This window comes from Eleginops maclovinus, chromosome 16, assembly GCF_036324505.1.
Source record: "Eleginops maclovinus isolate JMC-PN-2008 ecotype Puerto Natales chromosome 16, JC_Emac_rtc_rv5, whole genome shotgun sequence".
NCBI lineage: Eukaryota > Metazoa > Chordata > Actinopteri > Perciformes > Eleginopidae > Eleginops > Eleginops maclovinus.
In genome coordinates, this window is record NC_086364.1 from 12,031,031 (window position 1) to 12,055,718 (window position 24,688).

General features: G+C 40.7%; 2 protein-coding genes across 6 annotated transcripts in view; both read right to left on the minus strand.

Annotated features, from left to right (window-relative positions):
• Positions 1–134: 134 nt before the first annotated feature.
• On the minus strand, positions 135–11,097 carry prkcsh (PRKCSH beta subunit of glucosidase II). Of its 3 annotated transcripts, none has more exons than XM_063904686.1 (18): positions 11,000–11,097; positions 10,505–10,651; positions 9,899–10,015; positions 9,332–9,427; positions 9,188–9,245; positions 8,922–9,039; positions 8,348–8,477; positions 7,991–8,075; positions 7,505–7,583; positions 7,299–7,382; positions 7,047–7,214; positions 6,863–6,959; positions 6,187–6,256; positions 5,818–5,907; positions 5,651–5,725; positions 5,466–5,565; positions 5,218–5,362; positions 135–351 (listed from the first exon to the last, which is right to left on the minus strand). In XM_063904686.1, the coding sequence occupies exons 2-17, from the start codon at positions 10,599–10,601 to the stop codon at positions 5,231–5,233; spliced, it is 1,596 nt and encodes a 531-aa protein (XP_063760756.1). In that variant the 5' UTR covers positions 10,602–10,651; positions 11,000–11,097; the 3' UTR covers positions 135–351; positions 5,218–5,230. The 3 variants fall into 3 exon arrangements, with proteins under 3 accessions (XP_063760756.1, XP_063760757.1, XP_063760755.1); XM_063904687.1 differs by having other exon boundaries at positions 6,863–6,956; positions 10,923–11,015; XM_063904685.1 differs by having other exon boundaries at positions 10,923–11,015.
• A 500-nt stretch (positions 11,098–11,597) lies between these two features.
• pde4a (phosphodiesterase 4A, cAMP-specific) overlaps positions 11,598–24,688 on the minus strand; it is a 38,273-nt gene continuing 25,182 nt past the window's right edge. For all 3 annotated transcript variants that reach the window (XM_063904682.1, XM_063904684.1, XM_063904683.1), the window contains exons 7-15: positions 20,421–20,514; positions 20,181–20,344; positions 19,111–19,209; positions 18,853–19,017; positions 18,625–18,724; positions 17,710–17,864; positions 17,498–17,620; positions 15,861–16,043; positions 11,598–15,647 (exon numbers count right to left, since the gene is read on the minus strand). In XM_063904682.1, coding sequence (XP_063760752.1) covers positions 15,123–15,647; positions 15,861–16,043; positions 17,498–17,620; positions 17,710–17,864; positions 18,625–18,724; positions 18,853–19,017; positions 19,111–19,209; positions 20,181–20,344; positions 20,421–20,514 — 1,608 coding nt within the window. In that variant the 3' untranslated portion in view covers positions 11,598–15,122. The remainder of the gene's footprint in view (positions 15,648–15,860; positions 16,044–17,497; positions 17,621–17,709; positions 17,865–18,624; positions 18,725–18,852; positions 19,018–19,110; positions 19,210–20,180; positions 20,345–20,420; positions 20,515–24,688) is intronic.

Genomic DNA, 24,688 nt, shown 5'->3' on the forward strand with positions numbered 1-24,688 from the left:
TCCCTAATGTTATTTCCCGTTGTGTTATATTGCAATATTGCATGTATACATGTTTGGGAAGCCAGCAGCACTGATTTTAAGACTGTAAGAAAATTGAGTTATACACTGGAGTTAAAAATGAACTCAAGTTTGAGTTATGATAAAATGAGCTTTATTTGAAAACAATGGAATGAATACATTTGAGACAAATCAGAGAGAAATCACACAACAACAGAGGAAAATGGAGTTGTAGAAGAGATAACTACTCATTGGAATTTAGGTTGTTTGTTCTGAGTTGTTTTTCAATGCCATGATGTAGCCTCTCACAGCATCTTCATGTTGCTGCAGTGACCGTGGTCCCTCAAGAGAAACCTGCAAAAGTGAGTGCATACACATTCATTTCAGTGGCATGTTGTTAAGTCATGACTTCCTAGTGTTAAAAGGGAAGGGCAATTTAGGTCAAATTAATCCCTGGAGGTTTGTTTTCCGAGGACTAAGCATAAACACCACTGTATCCACTTCCTGAGTTATCTTGCAGTCAGCACTAGGTTTTACTGTTTTAAATGGATTTACGTGCATGAAACATCACTTCTGTTGTCCCAGACTCTCTCGGCTCCATGCTGCCTTTAGCAGACCTACAAATATCCACACTATCATTAAAATGGAGCACAGCTTAGCTCAAAATCCTGTCCACAAGACCAATCATAAACAGAAGTTAGAAACAGCTAATGCATTTAAAACAACACCCAATACATCTAAACGTTCAATAGGTACAGAAGCCTTTTGTTTCTTTCAACAGGAAGCTACACCTGATACCTATTCACTCTGTTCAGCATCAGGGCAATATGATAACAGTTATCATTGCACTAGCAACAGTAACACTGATATCAGACAAGCTACCGCAGTTTAACAGCATTTTTAAGAAGTATAAGCTGCATGAATCTTTGAATTAATTAATAGTTTAGTTCCCACAGGGGATTTTTTTTCACAACAGAATGTTGAAACACTAACTCTTCATGATGCAGCTTTTTTCTTTTTGTTAAAGATTTGTTTATTGGAACACGTCACATCAAATATATATCTTGTACTTTTACATGTGTGACCATCATTGTTTTGTATTTTTTAACAAACATACATGTAGACAAAGGGTTCGAAAGAAAAAACAAAGAGAAAAAACAAAGATGGTAATAACAATAATAATAATAACAATAATAATAATAATAATAATAATAATAACAATAATAATAATAATAATAACAATAATAATAAAAATAAAAATAGGTAAATAAAAACATTTAAAAAACACTCACCAAACTTAAAACCCACCCAATCACCCACCCTAAGTTGGTCCACCTTCCCCCATCAATGTATCACATCCAGTAACTTGTATCTCTACCTTGATGTTGTTGCAACAGTACAACTGGTTACAAAAAAAACAAACAAAAACAATAAAAGGAATAAAAGTTTTGTTTATCTCTAAGTGTCAGGGGTCGTAGCTACATTATCAAAATATGAGAGGAGAGTAGGGCTGACCTCCAATATTCGACTATTCGACGATTCGATTCGGAGAGGTCTGATTCGACTATGAACCTCGTAGTCGAATCTTCGTAAAATGTTGTTATACAACAAAGACCATACCATTCTGACTATATGGGGTGCCCGCGGCTGCCGAGCATTAATTGTTACATAGAATGTATTTTTTTGTTATATAAAAGCCTATTTTAATGCAAAATCTGTCTATTTTATGTTAATAAAGAGTTCCAATGATTTGTTCGTTTGAATGGTAGTCTTAGCTTATTACGGTGTTAATAAATCACACCCACTGCAGTTGCGCAATCCAAATGAGCGCAGGTGAGCAGCACACAGGACCGTAAGTGTTTACGGATTTATTGGCTCACAATGGCTACTAAAAAGACATCAAAAGTGTGGAACTATTTTGAAATGGATATCGTGCACACAAAATATCTATCGACACGGTCAGAGATATACAGGGCAATACAGGACTGTGAAGCTGTCAGTTTCACAACTGATATCTGGACCGCGCTTCAGATGGAGGCTTATCTCACAGTCACATCACATTTCATCACTGGAGACTGGAGAGTTTTGTTTTAGAAACAAAAAAAATGGAGGACAGTCACACAGCCGATCACATTGCACGAGAACTGATGGAGATAATTTGCGAGTGGGACATTCCAAGTACCAAGATCGTTTCTGTGGTGCATGACAACGCAGCAAACATGGTTGCGTGCACCAACCAGTTGGTCCAGTAGCCCTCCTGGGGAAATATGAAAGGGGTGCGCTGCGCGGGCCACACATTACAACTCTGCATAAACAGCGCTCTGAAGCAGGACCCCATTTGCCGCACTGTTACTGCTGCAAGGCGCTTGGTTTCTCATTTCAAAAAAAGCGCAAAGGCCACCACAGCACTTCAACATAAACAGAAACAACAGAATGTTCCTCAGCATAAACTGATGCAGGATGTAGCGGAGAGGGGTTGGATTGAAGAATATATGTGTATAACTTAGATAACATCCTTGTCAGACTTTCAGGCCTGTCAAGAATTGTTGGCAAGTCTGCAGGCAGAAATGGGAATGTGCTGCAATGGTCCTTAACAAAACTGCGTACCTGAAGATAGCGGAAGAAGTTGCTACGGGGCAAACCACGCTCATCTAACAAATGTCCCATTTACAAACAGATCTCAGAATGATGTGATACCTTTCTCCTTCCCGAGTATAAATGCAGAGACAAGTTTGGAAGGTAGGAAAGTATGATTATAGCATAGTGGACCAAGGAGGGTGAAATTATTTAGTTTGAAGTGTTTGCGAAACTGTGTCCATTTTTTCAAGGTTGACAGGATTTCAGGGCTTGAGGTAAAATTTGTTGCTGAGAATGGTAAAGGGGAGCACGTCAGAGCTACAAGTGAGGAGGTGCGGCAGGAGAGAGACTCCATTTTACACCAGTCTAACTCACTCTCATACCACCAGCTGAGTATATTTTGTATATTTGCTGCCCAGTAGTAGAACATGAAATTAGGCAGGCCCAGGCCACCCTCTTGTCTTGCTGCCTGCAGAGCGCTTCTGTTAATTCTGGCAACCTTGCCTGCCCACAGGAATGGGAGGATAATTTGGTCAAGCTTCTTAAAAAAGGACTTTGTTAGGAAGAGAGGTAGACATTGAAAAAGGAACAAAAATCTAGGCAAGACATTCATTTTTATAGTTTGTACTCGGCCCACTAATGACATTGGCAATCTGGACCATCTCTGCAGGTGGGTTTTTACTTTAGTCACTAGTTTGCCAATGTTATTTTTATGTAACCCCTGGAATGAATCGGTAATGTTAATCCCTAGATATTGAACATTTTCTGGCGAGATAGTGAAAGGTATTTGTCCCTGTGTGAGTGTTTTGGCTTTAGAGTTTATTGGGAAACACACTGTTTTTTGGAGATTGATTTTGTAGCCTGAAAATTTACCGAATTCCTCTAATATCTGTATGATTTTATTAGTACAGGTGATAGGACCTGTTATATAAATTAGTAGATCATCTGCATACAGGGAGACACGATGCTCAATGTTTCCCCGTCTGATACCCTGCAGATGTGTTGTTGTTCTCAGCAAAATGGCTAATGGTTCAATAGCAAGGGCGAACAACAGAGGTGACAGTGGACACCCTTGACGGGTTCTACGGGACAGGGGAAAGTATGTTGAGTACTGCCTGTTTGTGTTAACACTTGCAAGGGGCGATGAATAAAGCAGGCGTATCCATGTTATGAATCTTTCCAAACCCACATTTTTCCAGCACCTTAAACAGATACTCCCATTCCACCCTGTCGAAGGCTTTTTCCGCGTCCAGTGAGAGCACTATTTCAGGCTTCATAGTATTGGATGGGGCAGAGATAATGTTTAATAGAATCTCCAGGGGTCACAACTTCCATAATCCTCCATGAATGACTGTAGTGTTGTTGCCATTTTTGAAAGATTGGTCACTCTGGAGCTTGATCCAACTGAGTGTTCATTACACAATTTAGGTCCCCTCCAAAAATTAATTGATGTGTATCCATATTTGGAATACTGGATAAGTGCGTGGCCATGAATTCAGCGTCATCAAAGTTAGGAGCATACACACAGACTAATGTAACAGGTAAATGGAATAATCTGCCTGAAACAATGATGAAGCGCCCATTACAATCAGGTACTATGCTCTCTGGTATAAACTGAATTTTTTTAGAAATTAAAATGGCAGCCCCCCTGGCTTTAGAATCAAATAATGAGTGAAACACTTGTCCTACCCATGGACGCCTAAGCCTTATATGATCATTTATCTTGAGAGGAGTCTCCTGAAGGAAGACAATGTCGGCCCTGTGTAGTTTAAGATGTTGAAAAACTTTTGCCCTCTTTACAGGGCCATTTAATCCTCTCACATTCCATGAAATTCATTTGACCTGTAGCTTATCCATCCTACCATGACTATTTATTTCACTCACGTAGGTATACTAATGTATAGGATAACTGAAAAGATATGATAAATGAAAAACGACAGTATATGAAACCAGTTGTACACATAACAATAGATACTAATGACATTTGTATTCAAAGGTGACCAACATACTCCCCCCCACATCCCTCCCCATAAAGAAAAACTGAAAAAGAACAAACCCAGCAGCATTAGAACAGTCCGCCAGAGTTTTTCAAAGCCTATGCTCGTCCTTCCTCGGAAGCGAGCTGCAGGTCTACTCTACAATTCCACTCCTGGCAATGCAGTACAAACTATCCCTTTATCTAACACAAGAGGGGACTTGCTCCCATTACTGAACACATACACTGCAAGTGCACTATAATAAAACATTTTCTATTTTTTTATGTCTACGTTTACCCTATTCACCTCACCCAACACAAAACTCGTCTTCACGTTTCGTAGTCTTACTAGCGCCAAATGCGATTCAGGCGTTCTATTAATGATCCACAGTTAGCATGTAATAGCCTATCATTTAGCGTTAGCATATCTCAAACCTTTCAGATGTGGCAGGCCATGATGCAGCTTTGAATGCATCATATTTCTTTTGGTTGAGTCAACACCATTTAGGAAGAATGAACAGTTGCTTACTTTAGGTGCAGTATCTTTTTTAATCAGAAACATGACCCTCACAATCTTAACGCAATAGGGCACAAGATAAATATCCTACTGGATAGAATAGGGAGACAAAATACGGTTTCGCAACAAACACAGGAAATGAGTTACTCACAAATCGGGTGGATCTAGAGCTCTTCATGCTGATGAAGCACCGGCTCCTGGCAGACAGCAGGGCTGATAAACTCCATCAGGTACTCGCAGCGACTGGGCTCCGAGGTAGATGTCACCACTGTTTCCTTTCCACACGTTAACTTAATCTAAAAAGACAAAGATGATGTATTCTGTGCTGTGCCTTATGCAATGAAAAATATTAAATGGGGTGAAAAATGAAATGTGGAGCAGGATCTGCCTGAGTCTCACCATGGTGGACCTGTTCGGGCCCTGCCAGCACCCTGTCCCATGTTCATACTTCATCAAAGAGTAGATGTTATCCTCAGGACCGGCCCAATGCCCCCATGATCTACAGAAAACAACAGATAGGTTGAGGGTTAAGAGTGGATGAAAATAGAAGCATTTAAAAAGAAACCACATGGATATTCCCTTACCCCAGGTTAGTTTCTGATCCACCAAACTTGGGTTTCTGGGACACCCTGTTGAATGGACAGAGCCTGTAGATGTACCTGGAAGCAAAATATTACATTTGAATTCTTCAGTAGTAGGAACCTATATAATCATTACAATACTTGTTTCCAAAGTCAGAGAGTGTACATACTCGCTAGTACTCAATTCATAACACTGGCTATAGAGGTATGCAAACTCCGCATTGGGTCCAAAGTCAAAGGAGATCTCCTTCTCTAGGTTCCTGCGGACAAAAAGCAAACAAGACTATATTTTGATCCCAATTTGGGATTTCTTTTTTGTAACAACAGCATGTTAAAACAAGGCATTGCACATAATGTGAAGATAAAAAGAGTATAACAAACAAACAAACATCTCAAAATATTTCAAAAAAACGTTTCTTACTAACGCCACGCTGATTGCGCAACACAACATTCTATTGAAGCTGCTGAAAGGGCAGCTTTAGTAACGAGCGCTGATTGCATTATCGGCAAAGAAGCTGCTTCATATTCAGAGCACTTACTTGATCTGATCGTCGGCTTCTCGCAGAGCTCTCTCAGCTTCATCGAATGCATCCCTGGCTTTCTGAGCAGCTGGGAATCAAATAGAATACAAATAAAGTAAATGCAGTCCAAGCTCACACACACACACGTGATTGCACACCCGAATACAAAGGTCTGAGCAAATGCTGCCCTCCTGTAAATAAAATAACGGCTCTTCAATAAATCACATTGAGCTTTTAATCGAACAACATATAAATTAAAACGCAATCTAATAAATAAATATTAGGGCTGGAAAAGATATCGATATTATATAGAGACCTTTGATACCAGAAACTATAGATACCATATAGCATAAGTGTACAGCTGGTATCAAAGGCTTTCAAAGTTATTTCATTTTCCAAACTTACCCAGACTGTTTCTGGCTCTAAAATGTGTCTTTAACAATTCAGTAATTATACCCACATTACTGATGATGATGATGATGATGATGATGATGATGATGATGATGATGATGATGATGAATCAAAAATCTTGACTTTACATTTTGCCATTGGTCAACTGTACAGTATTTTCCACAAACAGTATTGTGATCTATAACGCGTCTGCCCTAATTGATATGCGTTCACATCATCGCTTTATGATTTCTCAGCATGACTCACAGCTGTGGACGGCTCACTCACTTTCACACAAACTTACCATCAATGAGGATCTGCGTTTCCTGGTCAAAGGGTGGCATAGTCCCCTCGTCATCGTCCTCCTTCTTTTCCGGGGTCTGCGTCGGAGGAGGGCTCTGCTAATCAAACACACAGAAGAGTGACTCACTAAATAAAAACCTGAGTCATCCAGCATAAGTTTAAATGGAGAAATGTGTTGTGCTTACCTTATAGTCTCCATCATCTTGGTCATCATCTTCGTCCTCTTCCTCCTCATCCTCTTCTTCTTCTGGGATGTCATCTTCAGGGTACTGCTCAGAGTCGTTGTCGAGGGCTGGCTCCCTTATCTCCTCCCCTGGAGTCTCCACCTCTGCTGGGGTTTCCGTGTTGGTGTGCTGCCAGGAGGGATAAACATTTTAAAAAGGAGGCCGATGCTTCGACACGCTGAGCTTAATAAAGACAAATCTCCATTTGCTTACCTCTGATATGTATTTTTCTTTGATGTTTTTCCAAACAGACTCAAAGGCTACAGTGTCCACTTTGTCAACTCCTCCTAAAAGCCCCTTTACAAACCCAAAGACAATACTCACATTTACATTCAGCTCCTTAAGATGTGTTTCTACAATTTCTTTATTTCTGATATTTAATGGTGAGTACACTTCATATAGGAACAAAATAAAATCACCTGAGCCTCTGCTTCTGTGAAGGAACCGTCTGAATCTGGGTCGAGCTCAGAGTGGGACAGAAGCTCAGCCACTGAGACACTGACACAAACAAAAACATGCCACAAATGAGTAATAGTGACATGGTCAACCACAAATAATACTAACTTACTATCATATAATGATCAGCCAAAATGTACATATGAAAGACATGAACATAACATTGTTGACAGTGATAATGTATTTTCTGGCCTTTTTTGGTTTAAATAAAATGTCTCTTTAGCATGCCATCAGGTTTTAAATCTACTGTAAGGCAGCATTTTGGATTCCAATGATATAAGTCACAAAACAAAAGACAACTTAAAATAAATCACACCCCAGATTTCCAAATGCTGCATTTCTCCTTTGCATTATTTCTTTCAAAGCAGCTGTCAAACTTGTCCCTAGTGAGCGTAACAACACTTCTCTTATTATGGGTGCTAATACTTCTTGAGGGTGCTGATACTCACGAGCCATCTGCATCATCATCCAATTCAGACAACACCTCAGCCATTTTAGCCTTGTCCTTCTCCATTTGAATAACAGCCTTTTGTTCTGAAACAACACATATTATTTATTAATTATGACTGAGTCGAATCAAACACACATACTTGTGTACAGTGTTACTACTTGCTGGGACATAACATAAACTTTGGACAGAAGTCTGCACCGGTGTCAAAATGTTTGAGAATCACTGGTCGTATGGAATCCAGGTAACTTAATCTAGCTAAAAAATGTTTTTAAAATGTGATAAACAGATTGTTCTAAAGTTAATGTGATGCTCTGTACATACAGGAGTGGTGAAATGCATTCACATTATAAGTTACCTTCCCAGGCCTTCAGATGGCGCTCTTTGGCTTCTTTTTCTGGCTGCTCTGCGGTCTCCTTCACTGTTCTCAGGGCCTCCACCTTATTTTCCAAATCTTTCTTACTGATCTGAATATCTGCTTGTTTGGCCTGTTGAGAAAAAATCAAAAATAATACTTTAATCAATTTAAGAACACAAAGAGTTTACAAAACTATGCCATGACAACAGAGAAGAATAAGAACATCACCGACAACCTTGAAGCCCTGGCACCTCTTTGTTTAACTATGAAATGTGCTTGTTTGGTTTTTTTACAGAAGAATTAAGTTGGCCAGTTTCTAGTTTCTGGGTGTGAATCAGGCCAATTCAGAGTGAGTGAGTGGGATGATCTGGTCCCTCCTACAACTACTCTCACTGTGTATAATAAGCAAAAAGGTAGGTATATATAACCGTGGTGGTAAACACCCTCATCCATCTTTATGAAAGTGTCAGTATCTCTGTATGATACATATTTGACAATGAGAACAACTGGTTTTATTCCTCTGAATCCTGATTATTACACAAACAAATACCAAAGGTTTTGATGTCAGTCATACCTTTTTCTCCTCAAGGCCCCTCTTTGCCTCCTGGATAAGTTGTTGTTTAAGCAGAAAGCCCTCCTTAGTGATCTCTAGCATAATCTGCAGGCTTTCCTTCTCTTTGCGGCCCAACTCCCTGCAAATCACACACAAGATAAAGAAAATACCCACCAAAAAACAAAACTTTTGATATAGTCAGTGTTTATAAGCATATGTAAAGACTTTGAATAGATCAGGCTTATACTTGCAGGTGTACTTAAGTTATAAGACAAACACATTCCCACCTGCAGGTGTTCTGACAGGCGGCACCACTGTTGTACTCATCTGTTGTGTCACAGCAGTCTGTAGAAGATGCGCAGACGTTAACCAAAAAAACTGCCTACACGACACACCTGAAAGAAGTAGTCAGAACAGCTTCAAATACATACCACAGATTCCGTCATTGATGCGGGAGGAAGGGATGAAGCCTGGTCGGAAACCTGCGTTGGTGCAGTGGAAGCTGCCGTTGGGACAAGCAGCAGTACCTGCAAAAAGATATTCAAGTAAAACAGCTGCTCCATATTTTCATGACCTTGAAAAGTTAGAAGAATTTGACACATTACAACTGATAATGTAAATAAATAAATTAAAAGATGACTAGTTTATTTGTATTTATGTCTTTTCAGATTCAAAGTATTTGAGATACTTTTCATTTTCAAAGCCTTTTGTGACTTGTTGCCTTTTGTTGAAATGTTCAGTGTTTGTTCAGTGTAATACAGAAGTGTTTGATATGTTCCTTACTTTTTATAATGAGAAAAAGTCATATATCAAGGGGATTGTGGGTTTCTTTAACTGTCTGTTCAAAATATATAAAAAGAAAGATGTCCAATGTTGGATGGTTTTTTTTGGTACTAAAAGTCCACCCAACCAGGCCATGAACCAAACTGTGACTTGTGTAGTGTTACACACCAACTAGAAAACAGCCCAGGCGTCAAAAGCATTTAGTATATACGCACCTGGTTCATCAGAGCCATCCTTACAATCACAGTAGTCATCATTCACTCTGTCAAAGGGAATAGTGCGGGAGCCATCGAGGCAAGTGAAAGGTTTGCCCTCTTCATAGAACTGCCGTTCTGGTGAGGTTGAATAAAATAAAGGCGTCAGTGGCATGGCAGATCAAAAACGAAGGAAGTTATTTTTAATTCGAAGTATACAACTGTACTCCTGAGGTGGAAGAAGTACTCAGATCTTGTACTTGATTAAAAGAGTGTAGGAATACTCTGTTAAAAGTAAAAGTGTTGCATTTCAAATGATAATCAAGTAAAAGTACAAATGCATTAGCATCAAAAAATACAAAACGCATCTAAAGTAAATCATTCCTTATGCAAATTGGACCATTTCAATATAATAGATATGTTTCGATTATAATTAATTAGCTCTGGTAAAGGTGAGTACAATATTTGCCTCTGATTTGTAGTTGAGTAGAAGTACAAAGTAGCGAAACATTGAAATACTGAAGTAAAGTACGTCAAAATCTTACTTGAGTACAGCACTTGATTAAATCTACTCTGTTAATTTCCACCATCGTTTTACTAGTTGCTTGCTAAATTATGAATGCTTACTTGACAAAGGGACACCCCGAGGTCGTTGGACTTCCACCGCTGAGACTCCCACACTCAACAGCAGCAGCAGCAGGTACTGAGTCTGACTGGACGTCATCTCTGCTCTGGGTCAGTATTCAGGAATATTCAGCTCCACCCAAAACGACTCTACGACACACAATGTGTAGATTAGTAAAGGTAAGGTAAGTAAACCATGTTAAAACTATAAAGATACCGGGACAACAACAATAACCTTATAAAAAACTAAGATTCATAAAGTATCTTCGCTTGTTCTCTCGACAACGACTGCTTGTTAGCTAACACAATAACGCGAACTAGCTAATTTAACTAAAAGCAACCTATAAAATAACACCTAAATAAATAGAAATGCCCGGCGTACGTAACCCTTCACAATACCATAATAATACATTACACGTACACGGTGAATACTCTTGGTAGAGACAAAGAAAACGTTTAAAACAATTTCTAAAAAACAAGCAAATAGCTAATCATTACCGGTCAATGCCCCGTTTAGTTCCGTGTTGTCAAAGCGCATGCGTAACAGCTCCGCCCCGCTGTGTCTTGTTTCGCTCTGATTGGTAGACGCTTTGATTAGCTACTGTGATTGGCTGAGAGTCGTGGCAGTAGCCTAAAGTAGAGGATTCTGGGGAGGATTCAGCCATCTCATGGCAGAGTCACACGTTGGGCAGGTGCAGGTAGTCGCCACTCTTTACATTGATTATCATTACACCATGTTTCATATCAGGCATCGTACAAACTACACGTTAATATCGTTAAAGTGGAGAAATTTGGGCACATGAACTAGCAATATCTAGTTAATAGGATAATACTTGCTACAGTTAGAAATATATCACACAACATTAACTTACGTTACTAATCATTATTTGAACACTTTTTGTTTATATTTATATATGTTTTCATATATTATTGAACTATGTGCTTGTTGATTGACTATGTGTTGGACCATATCTTGTATGTTTTTCCTGTATCTGTTTTTCTATCCTGTTTCTTATACTGACACTACATTTGCTAACAAACCACCAATCAGTATACTAGCATATGAAACTGTAATAATATTGACAATTGTATTGCATTTAATATAAAAAATCTTACTTTATTTGTATTTTTAACACACTTTACAGTACCGAACAGTGAAATAAAAGAAAAATATACTGATATACTATAATATTGTTTTATATATAGATGTTTGCTTATTAAATGCATTTATTCACAAAATGACACCTCAGCTCTGTTGAGAGGAAAAACTTTCATAAAAATAATATAATAAAAAATAACGTGGACACATTTTACACATTACAGCAAGATCATTTACAAATATTACAATCATTTCATGTTGTTTTTTCCCCTTTGAATAATCTTTCTTCCTTGTGAACAAACACATGAATAAAAGCCCAGAAAAAATATTCACAGAGGGGTCAGTCTGCAAAAAAGTGACCTGACAGCCACCCAAGATGGGAACCACTAGGCCACCACGGGACGGACATCTAGGTTAACAAGAATTGAAGTTACTAAGAAATAGAGGTGGTGGTAGTACTAAAATGGCCAAGGTAGATAAGGAAACATGTATTCCTTTTGAAAATGTCACATCCTGTGTGACTACATCAGCTAAACTTTGACTTTATCAGTCAAATTATTTCAATTTCACAAGACTATTAATGGAGAATGACTTGTTTGTTTGAATAGGCCTCTAGAAAAGGGGCTAACATTGACTACTGCACAATGAGTTTGTGATTTGCCCCAATGTAAAATAATCAACGGGTGACTGCCAATGACCAAACAACCAGACACAGACTGAATACTACCTGAAACACACTGTCTGCCTCAAAACCTGACGAAATAAAGTGCTGGTACAAATATATTTGATTTCAACAATAAATGTAGACGATTAAAAAATGTTAGCACAAGTGAGCGAAAACATAACTACAGAATGAAAAGGTGAGGATGTGGCCTGCAGTGTTTTAGTGGTTCACAAAACAACCTTAAGTGGTTATTTGTCAATCATTATGACTTGGATAAATTTATCATTTACAATCCAATATTACATTATGTACAAGATTGGTTATGCTTATAGCTATATCATCAACACATGATTCATTTTCCAGACCATCCAGCAGAATGATATAAAAATAAACTGTACACAAACTGTTCAAAGAAAACACTTCCCATGGTTTTCTTTTCATCATTTAAAAAGAATGGCAGCAATCAATCAGTTGAATACATTTCTTAATAAGAAACAATTGCTACAGTATCGTGTTTGTATGGCAAGTAAATATTGATGTTTTTATAGCTTATGACAAAACAAGAAGCCACAAAAACAAAGCAACATCTTTAAAGTGAAAGGCCGATGCATATGGGAATCTTTTATTTAAGTAACTGCAGTAGTAATCCTGGATTCCCATTCTACAAGGTGAAAGCCTGTGTGGTGGCCCGGCAGCTCTGCTCCATCCTGCGACAGAGCAGGTCAAACACACAGGCTTCTGTTGCTCCGAGCTGTGGCGTCTTCAGATAAGCTCAGTTACTGACCTGCAGGAACTTGCTCTTACCCTTCAAAAGAACCACACTCATGTTCTTTTATTGGTTTTTTTACCCTGTGAAAAACAAACACCTAAACAAGCTGTGACCTATTTGAGCTGTGCTGATCAAATCCTGAACACCATTCAACAACATGTGCTGATGCCAGTGAGGGACCAATGACAAATATGACAACCTCTTAAGCATCCTGCCATCTCTTTCTGTTACAATTACTCATGACCACACAAAAAGCCACACAAACAAACACATACACGCATCAACTCCATCATGTCAAATCGATAACTGGTCAGATTCAAACTAAAGGACATCCCTATTCGTTCTCACCACCTGCAAAACCATAACTCATAATTCTTATTCCAAGAAAGTCATTTTACCTTCCTGTTAAAAAACAGCACATTCTTTGTGTTTGTCCGAGCTCAGCAACAACATTATTGGCAGCAATGTTTTTCCTTTTCACTCTATATGCAATGTTGGATACACTGTGTATAGACACACTGATACTCACAGAAATAAGCATACTGACGCGATATAAATATACTAGGATATCTATTATATATCTTATAAATCTACATACTGGCAGGTATGTATCCTGCATCTGACATTAAGGCAAAAAAGCATCAAACATAACAAGGATGATTAGGGACTGCCAGACCAGCTTTTGGTCAATCAACGCTTCTTTCTCATGACATTCTGCCTCCCTGATTTTCCTCTTCGTCCTTATTCTTCAAATCACTTCACCCACTGAAGCTTCTCATCCTTTACTTTGGTGAGAATCATTGTGTATGAGGAGAAATAACCACGCAGTGCAAGTGGGTGTGAGATGGCAAGTGGAAATTTGTTCTGCTGATGGAATAATTCTGTATCCCCTCAACATATTTAGAAACCGTTAAATAGAAAATAGGCAAAACTTATGCTTCAAAGCATCACATGGCTTATTCTCAAAGTAAAAAAATCATTCTAATAAGAAAAAACCATAAGCTGGAAAAAAATCCACTGATGGTTGTGGAGGTGGTGATGATTGCTCTGCATCTAGACTTCTGAGTTATTATATTACCAGAAGAGCAACAAAGGAAGACTTACAGCTTAAAACATATCACCACAGAAACTGTACGTGTGAGATACACACCACAATACCATGAATAGTAAAGAGAGATCTTCAACAAGAGACAATCAAAAATTATAACAAAATTAGACACTCCTGTCCCACAATGCATTGCTTCACGACAGCTCCATTCAGGAAGCTGGTGTTTTAGAAAGGCACAGAGCCATCTTGCACCAGTAGCACTCTCCTCGTAAAGGGAAAAGGGGTATGGGACCAGCGGCCCCTCCATCGCAGCATCTTCTTATCCTTCAGCATCTTCCTCTCTCCTCCCCCAACTCTGTGGATTTTCTTTTCTTTCCGACAGAAATGGAAAAAAAAGTCCCTCGGCTGAGTAGCTTGTCTGAGGAGAACAGTTTCTGTTGAGGTTCTAACGAACATGAATTACTAATACTGACTGAACACTAGTTAATACTCCTTTTAAGAGATGGCTTTTTCCAAAGAGATTCATTACTGATCAATGTCCCTCATGTAAATGCACACACACAAATATACAGTCAAGTGTGTGTGTGTGATTGTTTGCATTTGTGTATGTAAGAAAGGAGGGGGTAGATTTGCCCTCCAATTATACTGCATGACTGATGTACGCAGTCACATGTATTGAATTGATGTATTTGACATGACTTGCTCCTACTATATGTGTATGTGTGACCTCCTGTGTGTTTGTGTGTGTGCATCACAGTCCCAGAGTGCTACGCTGTCTTCAGTTTTCCATCTTGAATGCCCTCCTAAATTCCTCTTAGTCTAAAGTTTGTTGTGAAATCGGTCGGAGGACTTGTCACCACTCCAAATCTACAGTTGCTGTGTAATTACCTTCTCTTGAAGCGATTTTAATTTATTCCCTTTTTGAAAAATATATTTAAAGGTCTGTACTGTCATTGCAGTCTTATTTGTTCTTGGTTTGGCCATTGAAAAGGATGAACAAAATTATGTGTGCAAGGGAGGAGGGAGATGCGGCAGCAGAACTCATGTATCTTCAGCTTGTGAAGAAGAATCTTCCTCTTCCTCTACAGGACTTGTGTCAGAAAGTCTCTCCTTTCCAGATCTCACCTCCAACTGAGCCTTTAGCTCCTCCTCCTGTTCCTCCTCCACCTCCTCCTCCTCCATTGCTACCTCCTCTTCCTCTTCTATAATGTCCTCATTTCCCGCCTCACCCATTATGTCCTCTTCTTTTTTGTCCTCCTCATCTTCATCCTCCTCCTCCCCCTGACTGCAGTCTTGTGCCACGTGGTTCAGTGTAGAGGTGTCCTCCTCGTCCTCCTCTTCTCTCTGAGAGCTGTCCTCCAGAGTGAGCTGAAATTGAAACTTGTCAATGCAGGAGTTTAGATCCTTATCCTGGCACACAGGTGGTGGCGAGGGGCTTTGTGGGATAGTGCTCTGGTACCAGTCCCTGTTGTCCTCCAGAGTGTCCAAGATGTCCTGGGCGTCAGGGTGCACAAGGTCCCCCCATGTCTCCCACAGCGGGTGGACAATGTAGTCAATAAAGCCCACCTGCATTCAGAAAAAAGAGTGTGATTACCATGATATAAACCACGGAGGTGTCATTTCCCTCCCCACAAATCAGCATTAAAAATGTACGAGAATGACTGCTGTGATCAGAGCTGACAGATCACTCTACACTGTCGTTATCACCCAGCCTACAGCATTGACACTTATCCAGTTATGCACATGATTCATATATATTTCAGGGCTGGTCATCATTACCTGGCTCTTTTCCACAGACGCAGTGTGTTTGTCGCACATGGGGCTGATCTCCATCCCTCGCTCTCTCTCCTTATCTCCCTGCCTGAAGAACTCCTCCATGATTCTCTCTGTCCATTGTCGATACACAGCCAGGGGTTTCGTCGGATTGCTTAGGTCAGCACAGTGCACCATGTTCCTTAACACCTGCATAAACACAGAGGCACATTTTACACACTATACACATAAAGTATCAAGCACTAAACTGAGATAACCATGGAGGTCATCTTCCAGTATTTTATTTAGCACGTAAAGTAGGTTGTGCTATTTTTTGCTTTATTATATGTTCTATTATTTGCTAGGGCAACTCTATAATCCAATCCCCTGCCGCTAAAACTAAACAAACGTCTTAATCGTACACCTTCACACCTGCTAATGAAGTTCCCATTTATTTTTGCAGATATTGTTTTATTAAATGATTCTCAATTTACAGTACAATTGTATGATGCACACACATTTACATTCATGCAGGTACAGCTACTATAGGAAGTATGCATATCATGTATAAAAGGCTATGCCACCCATTATGACTTGAGAAAGTTAAAGAAGCTTTTAGCACAGGAACCACCTGCAATGATAACCCAATCCCGTTCACTCACTATTGTAATGCCTGCACCAGATTGCGAACTTTTGGGGACATGGCCTTCTCTGCCAATGCTCCCACACTCTGGAAGACTCTACCACTCCACGTCCGCTCTGCCCAATCACTGCCCATGTTCAAAAAGCACCTCAAGACATTTCTCTGTCCTTTGATCCCTAACCCCCCACTCCCCTTTTCTCCTCCCTATTTGTAAAGCAACCTTGGGTACCATGAAAGGCGCTATATAAGTTTAAGTTATTATAACTCTTTTCTGAAATGTGTTCCTTAGCCGCCTACTTTCTCCAATGCACACAACCCATTTTTTTGTGGAAAACTACAGAAGAGTGATGTTCCTTTGATTCCTTTCATAAACCTGAATCAAAAAAATTCCCAAAGAAATACCTGTTGGACCTCAATCAGTCAGGAATAAAAGTGGCATACTGAACCAACACTCGTAGCCTCTGTTTAGAAGGCAACAAAAACAGACTCTTCCTTGGCTTACTCTTGTCAACACAAGAATGTCTTGGCATGTTTTTCATCCTTCCATGTAATGGCCATCTAAATGAAAACTCATATTCCTTCATTTCTGCGTGGTTGATATCAAAATCTTGCCCCACACAACATCTCTGTCTTCATTACCAACAGAATGTAGCACCTACTTCATCCAGCTAATATTAAAGCATAATCCTTGACAATCAGATTCATCATGTGCTAAATGACAAACATTTTCATTAAAGTTACTTAAAATTAACTTGCCCTTTTGTGGGGACCAGAAAAGTTCAAGAAGAACAGTCCAATGCACTCTTACTGGCATCAAATTTAACAGCCATGAGTAAGATCGCTACAAGGTTTTTCTTGTCAAGTTTGATCAACCAATCTTAAAATGTACACTCTATGATTTTAGAATTGAACTCTGAAATAGCATTCACATTAAGTCATAGTTTTACCTTTTACCAGAACAGTGTCTTTAACCTTTCTTTTTTGACCTTACTTATTAATTAACCGGAAGAGGAGGTCTTACCTGTATCCGATCAGTGTAGTGGTCAAGCAGCAATACTCCAGAACTTGTCACTTTCTTGGTTTCCACCATAGTCTTGAGGTCGGCCAGCAAACTCATGTGTTTAGACATATCTGTTGCCAAAACCTTGGAAGACAATTGAAAGCATTATAAAGGGGTAAGTAGTTGAGTGACAGTTTTATACATCAAGCATGTGTGCTGCTGACAACACTCACCATGTCAATGACAAGTTTCCTCAGGCTCTGTCTCTGCCTCTTGCTAAGGTTCTGGAAGATGTCACAGTTGTCTTCGTGAAGCAGCTTGAAGCCCACAGCTAGGTGATGGTTCTCCAACACAGACTCATCGTTGTACATCAGGGCTAGCTCTGAATCTGACGGAAGCGCCATACAACACTTACAGTAAGTCAAAAACAAACCGTTGTTCCCCCATCTGTGTTAGAATTTGACTTTGGAAGCACTGTTTAAAAATGTACAACTACTAGATTTAAGGAAGAAGCACGGTGCGAATTAAGCTTAGCGACAATAATCTCAATTCACAACTAGAAAGCACACAATTTACAAACTAAACAGAGGGATGTACTAAACACATAACAAGTTAAAGTGTGCTTTTTCACTTTAACTCAGGATGATTCACTACAAAATCCATCCTAGTGGAGGATTTTAACTCAGCAGAATGTATTATAAACATGAGAAACCACAAAACTATAAAAAATACTGTAAAACACAATAATACTTAAAATAGCAACATAGCAAATTGAGTGTCTTTAAATGTAACTACTTCAAATCCTTTTATTTTAAATCTCAACACATATCTTAATGGTCTGTGCAGTATTGTCACCTAAAAGTATTTGAGTTATGATGAGTTATAATTTGATTTAGAGGATGAATATATTTCGTTACTAATAAAGTAAAAAATAAAATTGTTGTTTTACATAAAACTGACATGATTTTATGACATGATAAATACTTCAAAGACCAATTTAAAAACAACATTCAAATAAAACCTTGACTGTGTAGACGAAAATAAATACACTATAAATCAAGCATAAAATTATACAGTATAATATCTATTATTTCCTTCTGAATTGAAATGTTTAAATGTGCGTCATATCGTAAAACTTTTCGACTCACTTGTGTTTATGAGGAATTGGTTGGACACTCCTGGATGGTCCACATCGTGGATGGCAGCCGCAAATAACGCAGCTAGTATCTCTAGATCAGTGAACACAGCCTGACAGAGAGAAATGACAGAAAGAAATAATTTGTAAACTGCTTTTTACACTTTACCTCTGACTATTGTATCCTTTGTAGAGGGCTTGGTATTTGTGCATGTGAAGTGAGATGTTTAGAGTTATTTACATCTAGAGCCGGCGTGGATAGTAGTACATGAGTGGACTGAGTGACATCTGCAGCGTGGAGGCTGTTGTGATAGGCCACATTGGCATGGTAGTGGTCCTCCAGGGTCATCACATAGGTGACAAACGTATCCACGGGGATCCGAAAGGTCTTTAGTAGATCTCTTTCCTGCAGCCACAGGGGTCATGGTCACAGATAAGTCAGGCTACATGATATACTGTATAACCCATTGTTTTTGAAAGCTCTTTCCCTGTCTCTCACCTGGAAAATGGCAAACATTATGCAGCTGAGGGGTCTGTTATTAGAGAACTCCGCCACACGAAAGATATTAAGGCCCCATATGTTTAAGTCAGTCAGCTCCTGAAGGCATTAGAGGAAACATTAGCACATGTCACTACAACAATCATACTACAGTTGTTTGTTCTTCATAGGGCACATTTGAATCAAAAACACAATATGGAGTTGTGAAATATCCAAATCACAGGATGCAGCATATTTGTTAAAGGAAGAATATATGTAACATGTCATTCAGAGTTAAGTATGGTGGTGCTCCCTAATTCTTTAGATCATTTTCTTTAGTTTAGATTAGAATTACGTGTTTGAACCATGCAGCATGCAACGTTTTGTTGTGTTGTATTGTGATTTTGCGTAAAGAGGAATTAGTTTCTCTTTCAAAGTAAAACTTGTGAAATAAAAACAACAGATTGCTCTAATCTAAGACCAATGTTGATGGGATGTTAACAGCTGATGTTTTAAATAGTGATAACAGTGTGTGTTTACGTAACCTGGTATACAGCTGGTCAAAGAAAGCTAGTAAAATGTGTCCTGAAATGCATGTGTGCCTAACAGAATTCATTTTAGATGTGGAACATGTAGAGATGAGAGACAGGAAATACTTGTCAGGATTTTGGTTATCCATCTTGTTGATGTCATCTACTCATTTGGTTTTTGTTTGCATGTATAGGCAGTAATTTGCTTTTCAGCTGTTTTTCCATTTAGTTTAGTTCAGATCTTTTTTGTTCTGAATGATGGTTTTCTGTTGCATCAAGGCAGCAATCATAAATCATTAACAAAATAATCCTGGGGATGCACCTCTCCTTCTTTTTCAGTCCAGATACCTAAAATCTTCTTAATCAGCAGAAGTTATTCTACATTGTTGTTGAATACTCAATTCTAACCTGTGTTTACAAGTTTAAGCAATTACTTTTATTCTATCATCTTACATATATATTATATAAACATAACTTTGAATTGTTCTCCCCCATTGTCACAATATTTTTTTATTCCGGTGCATCCCTAATAACAACACAGTAAGATGAGGATGTATTTACCCTGTCTAACGCATCCTCATGTTCAGTCTTCACGCCGAATCGGGGCATGGTGGAGTTTGAAAGGCTGGAGCTGTGCGTGAGCTTCTTCACACCGCTGATGTGACACATGGGCTTCTCCCTCTCCCTTAAAGTCGGGGATGGAATCTCCACGTCGTTCTGCTTATCTGGGGGGGGGGGGTCAGAGGTCAGCCAGGATGGAGACAACACTATAAGAACAGATGGATGGCAGGTTTGCTTTACCTAGAAAGGTGGTGGAGATGTATTCTGACACCTGGTTCCCTGAGCGACTCATCTCTGACAAATGGGACAGCTCCCTGTTCAACATCCTCTTGAACTGGGGGAAGTACAGACAGACACAGGGAGTGAGCGACTTGACTTACAAAGAAACAGAAAGAAAAGCAATATTATTATTATTGCACTTCCAATTCCAATTATTACTTATACATCACAACAAAACTTACTTTGGGTCAAATGTGAGAAAATAAATGATCACTCTCATCATGGTGCCTTTAACTAGTGTCAGAAAATCACTGATGAATCATGCCTCCTCTTTTTGAGAACATACTGTTCGATACCCCCAAATGTAGTGTCCCTGCATTTTGCTGTGTATTGAAATGCTGCAGTATTGTGGCATTGTTATACATATTTTTCTCCCTACGTTCATGAACAACAAGTCTGCAGTTCCTTGCAGTACAGACACAAATGTGATTAAGCGAATACATTATCCCTGCAGACAAAAAGCACTGGATGCTCTCTTAGATTCTACGTCCCCATTTTATTTCTGAAGGGATAAAGGTGGCGTTCAGAGGCTTCATGGATAATCTGTTACACAAGTCATGTGAAGGCGACAATACGTTTCGGACAAGACCCCTTTCAATCTGTCTCCTGCCGACTGATCTTTCACACATAACAGTCTCCATGGCAACCAGAGTGGTTGCCATGGAGACTGCCTCCTCACAGTCAGTCCTTCAGCTTGATGTGAGAGCGGTGGCTGCTTGGGTGACAATCTGAGGGAGTAGGCAGGTGTCTCTGACCTTTACCAAGGTCAACCCTCCCCTCCTCTCCCGTCCTCCTCTCTTCATCTCTCTGTTACTTATATCTGCTTCTCCCTCCACATCACGGTAAACAACAATCTCCCACCGCTGCCCTCAAGCCCCAAAATCCTCCCCTGTCTCAGACTCCACTTTGCCTTCCTGCCATTCCACACACTTCATGCATCTCCCTCCATCTTTAACTCTTTCAGTAATCTTTCTTTTTCATTATTTTCCATCCAACCTTGCCTTGCGCCAGTTACATCATAGGCCAAGCAAATAGGTGCTCTAACAGCAAATCGTAGAAACAGTCAGGCAGAATCAGTCACCAGGAGCCAGGAGAGCAAGACAAGCCCCGTGGCACACTTCGGCAGCAGGCTCAGCCCAAACCTCCTCCTCTCTCAGTGCTCTCTCTCGTTCTTTCCTTCCCTAATGCTGTAACGCTGAGTCATAGCTGCCAACCAACACTTTCACGGTGCCAGTCCGAGTGCCAGGACAAACAACACTCTTCCTCTGACACTGACTAATGAAGCAAACATGTGAACGCTGCACAGATATGACCACAAACGCACACAACTGTATACACCTGCATATGGGACCCAGGACGGCTTTATTTATTCAAACTGCCTACGATCATGAATAACAATAGCCACATATCACACATGCTTAAGGGGCCCCTTTCTGATTCTACAAGTGATTGACTGAGACTGCAAAAATAAAAGCACCTTGTGTTCCCAATGTTTTTCAGGAAAAAAATGAACACAAAAGCCAGACTTTGTTTTGCTATACCAATCCTTAAGCAAAGTTGACATATCAAAGCAAACTTAAACAATTTCTAACTTTATACATGTTATGGATATAATCTGTCAGCACATCTGTAAACAAAAGAAACAACTACTCAGCCCAGAAACAATAGGCATTGTCCTTCACTGACAATACGCCTAGCTGCTTTGAGTCTGTTTTGAGGCCAGCCTCAGGGTAGCAGGAGAGAGACACAGAGAGAAGTGGGACGCAGGTGTAGAGGAGGGAAATGGACATTATGTGACACTGCAATATACCTGCAGTAAAAACGGCTAGACTACTTAACACAAAGTCCCAAAGCTATTTCCGAGATTTTAAGCAGCTCGGTGAAATCTCAAAGGAGAGAAATGTCGACCATGTATAAAAAGGAGGAAGTACGAGTTTGATATTGTCTTTTTGTTTACGGTGCTGCTGCTAGATTTAATAAGCTCTGTGCCTTTTTCCCTGTTCACTTTCAGTGGATTCATGCATAAATTATATACAGTAACACACTGCCTTACAGTTTCCCACAAAGCCACTGTTAGACCCAAAGTCCTTCACCACATAAATCCAGTTCATAATTAACAAGTCCCAATGTAGCAACATTATAAACAGACACAATTGACAAACTAACACCATTACTGCTGGATAAAGAAAAAAGACCCAAGATAAGAACATTGAAAACAGAAGAGTGGTTAAAGCATGTTTAGATGTAAAACTTGGGCATGAATCCAAGATGGCCACTGCCAGGCCTTGTTTGCCCTCTGCAAACCATACGAGCCCTACCTGGTCCCACCAGCCGATGAGCCAGGGCCTGGAGCAGGTTTCACAGAACAGGTCGACTAAGGGCGTCCTGCGCTCCGCTGCCGTCCCATTACCCTCCAGAACCCCTCCAGCTGCACCCAGGTCCAGCTCTGCCCCTGCCCTCCCCTGCAGGGGGCTGTAGCTGGAGGAGCGGGGCAGCCTGTAGCCCCCTGGTACAGGCGAGGGGCAAGGGGATGGCACCGGGTCAATGGCCTCTACCACACCCATGTTGAGGGTCACGGGGGGTTTTGGCCGATGGCACAGGCAGGTGGTGCGGTAGTGGAGCGGAGCGGGAGCGCTGCGGGTGCCCCAGTGGCATGAGGGCGTCGTCAGGGTGTGTGAGGAGAGGCCACAGCCGGTCAAGCCGGGACACTCCAGAGTGACGGCTGCCCCGAGAGGGGGCGAAGGAACGGGGAAAGGGGGTGAGGGTAGGGGTAGCTGGTGCAGACTGGCCTTGCCTACATGCAGCACCCCAAAGCAGGCCCCCCAGTCAGTCCAGAGTCAGGCTCCAGCCTTATTGTGGTCCGAAGATGAGGGTCCCCCTGATGGGCAGACCAGGAGCCCCCTGGATCCGGCTACTGTGGAGACTACATCTCATCCCATTTGCTGAGCAGACTGACCCAAATCTAAAGTCACTGCAAGGTAGAGGTGGATGGGAGCCGAAAGAGGGAAGATGGAGGGAAACAAAAAAGGAGAGGGAGCGAGGGACCGTCTGAAGGGCACAGAGCAGAGCCGAGGTTGGAGATGAGTGGGGATATGAGAGGGATGTAAATGAAAAAATTGTGTTGCGAGGGCTAAGCTGCTTGACAAACAGTAATAAAAAATTCAGATGATGGAGGTGAGAGGGACGGAGTGATGATGGTGGTTGGACACAAAGATGACCATAGTCTCAAATGATGGAGGTGAAGGGAGCTGGGATGACAACAGGAACATCAGGGGGAAGGAAGAAGGGAGAAACCGATGACATTAGCAAGAGAAAAACAAGAGTGGAGAGGATGAGAGAGGGAGACAGAGAAAGAGAGAGAGGGATGCAGGCAGGCCTGTAGCAGACAGTCAGGCTGAAGAATCAAACTAGGGCTATGGTCTGGAAAAACAGGCTCCCTCTCCCTGCATCGTCTGCCCCTCCCCCACGGTACGGATCCAGAGGCCCGGCCCAGTCCTACCGGAGCATCAACCCGCCTTTGCCGTCTCACACTGATCCCAGCAACACACAGTCAGTCCACAGTCAGGCAGTCTGCCTCCTGATAGCTCCGTATCCCAGTCCCCTGCTCCCAGTCAATCCATGCCTCAGCTGGCCAAAATGCCAGAGGTCTAATCCTGCCGCTTTAGGCTGCCGTTCCTCCTCCAATGCTTTGCCTCTTGCGCCATTTCCCTGGATGCTGTAGACAGCTCTCGCAAGCTAATCAGGCTGTGTGGCTGCAGGCGCAAGCATGTGTGTGTGTGTGTGTGTGTGTGTGTGTATGTGCGTCTGTGCTTGCTTCTGCTCTCAGCCTGAGTGCGCATGTGCGACAAGACAGCATGTACGTCTGTTGAAAATATGTGTGTTTGCAAGGGTGTGAGTAAGAGTGAGAGACTGAGTGGGAATATTCATGTGTACCTCCATGTTGGCACAGTGTGGAGGATTTCTGTAGCTTAGCTGCGGCTGTGAAAAGGCAGCGACATATTCACAGAGACTCTAATCACCCCAGGAGATTTCTCTGCACACATTGTTTGTGCACACACACAAATTATGTCTTTGCAGCCCAAAATCTGTCATCTCTCCCTCTGTCCTATCATCAAAAGCATGACAAAAAATGAATATTGTCATTCAAATGGATGTGCAACATGGTAAGAATATCTAAGATAAAACAAACAAGGTACATGATGCTGTCTCTTTAAGACAGAACACTACTA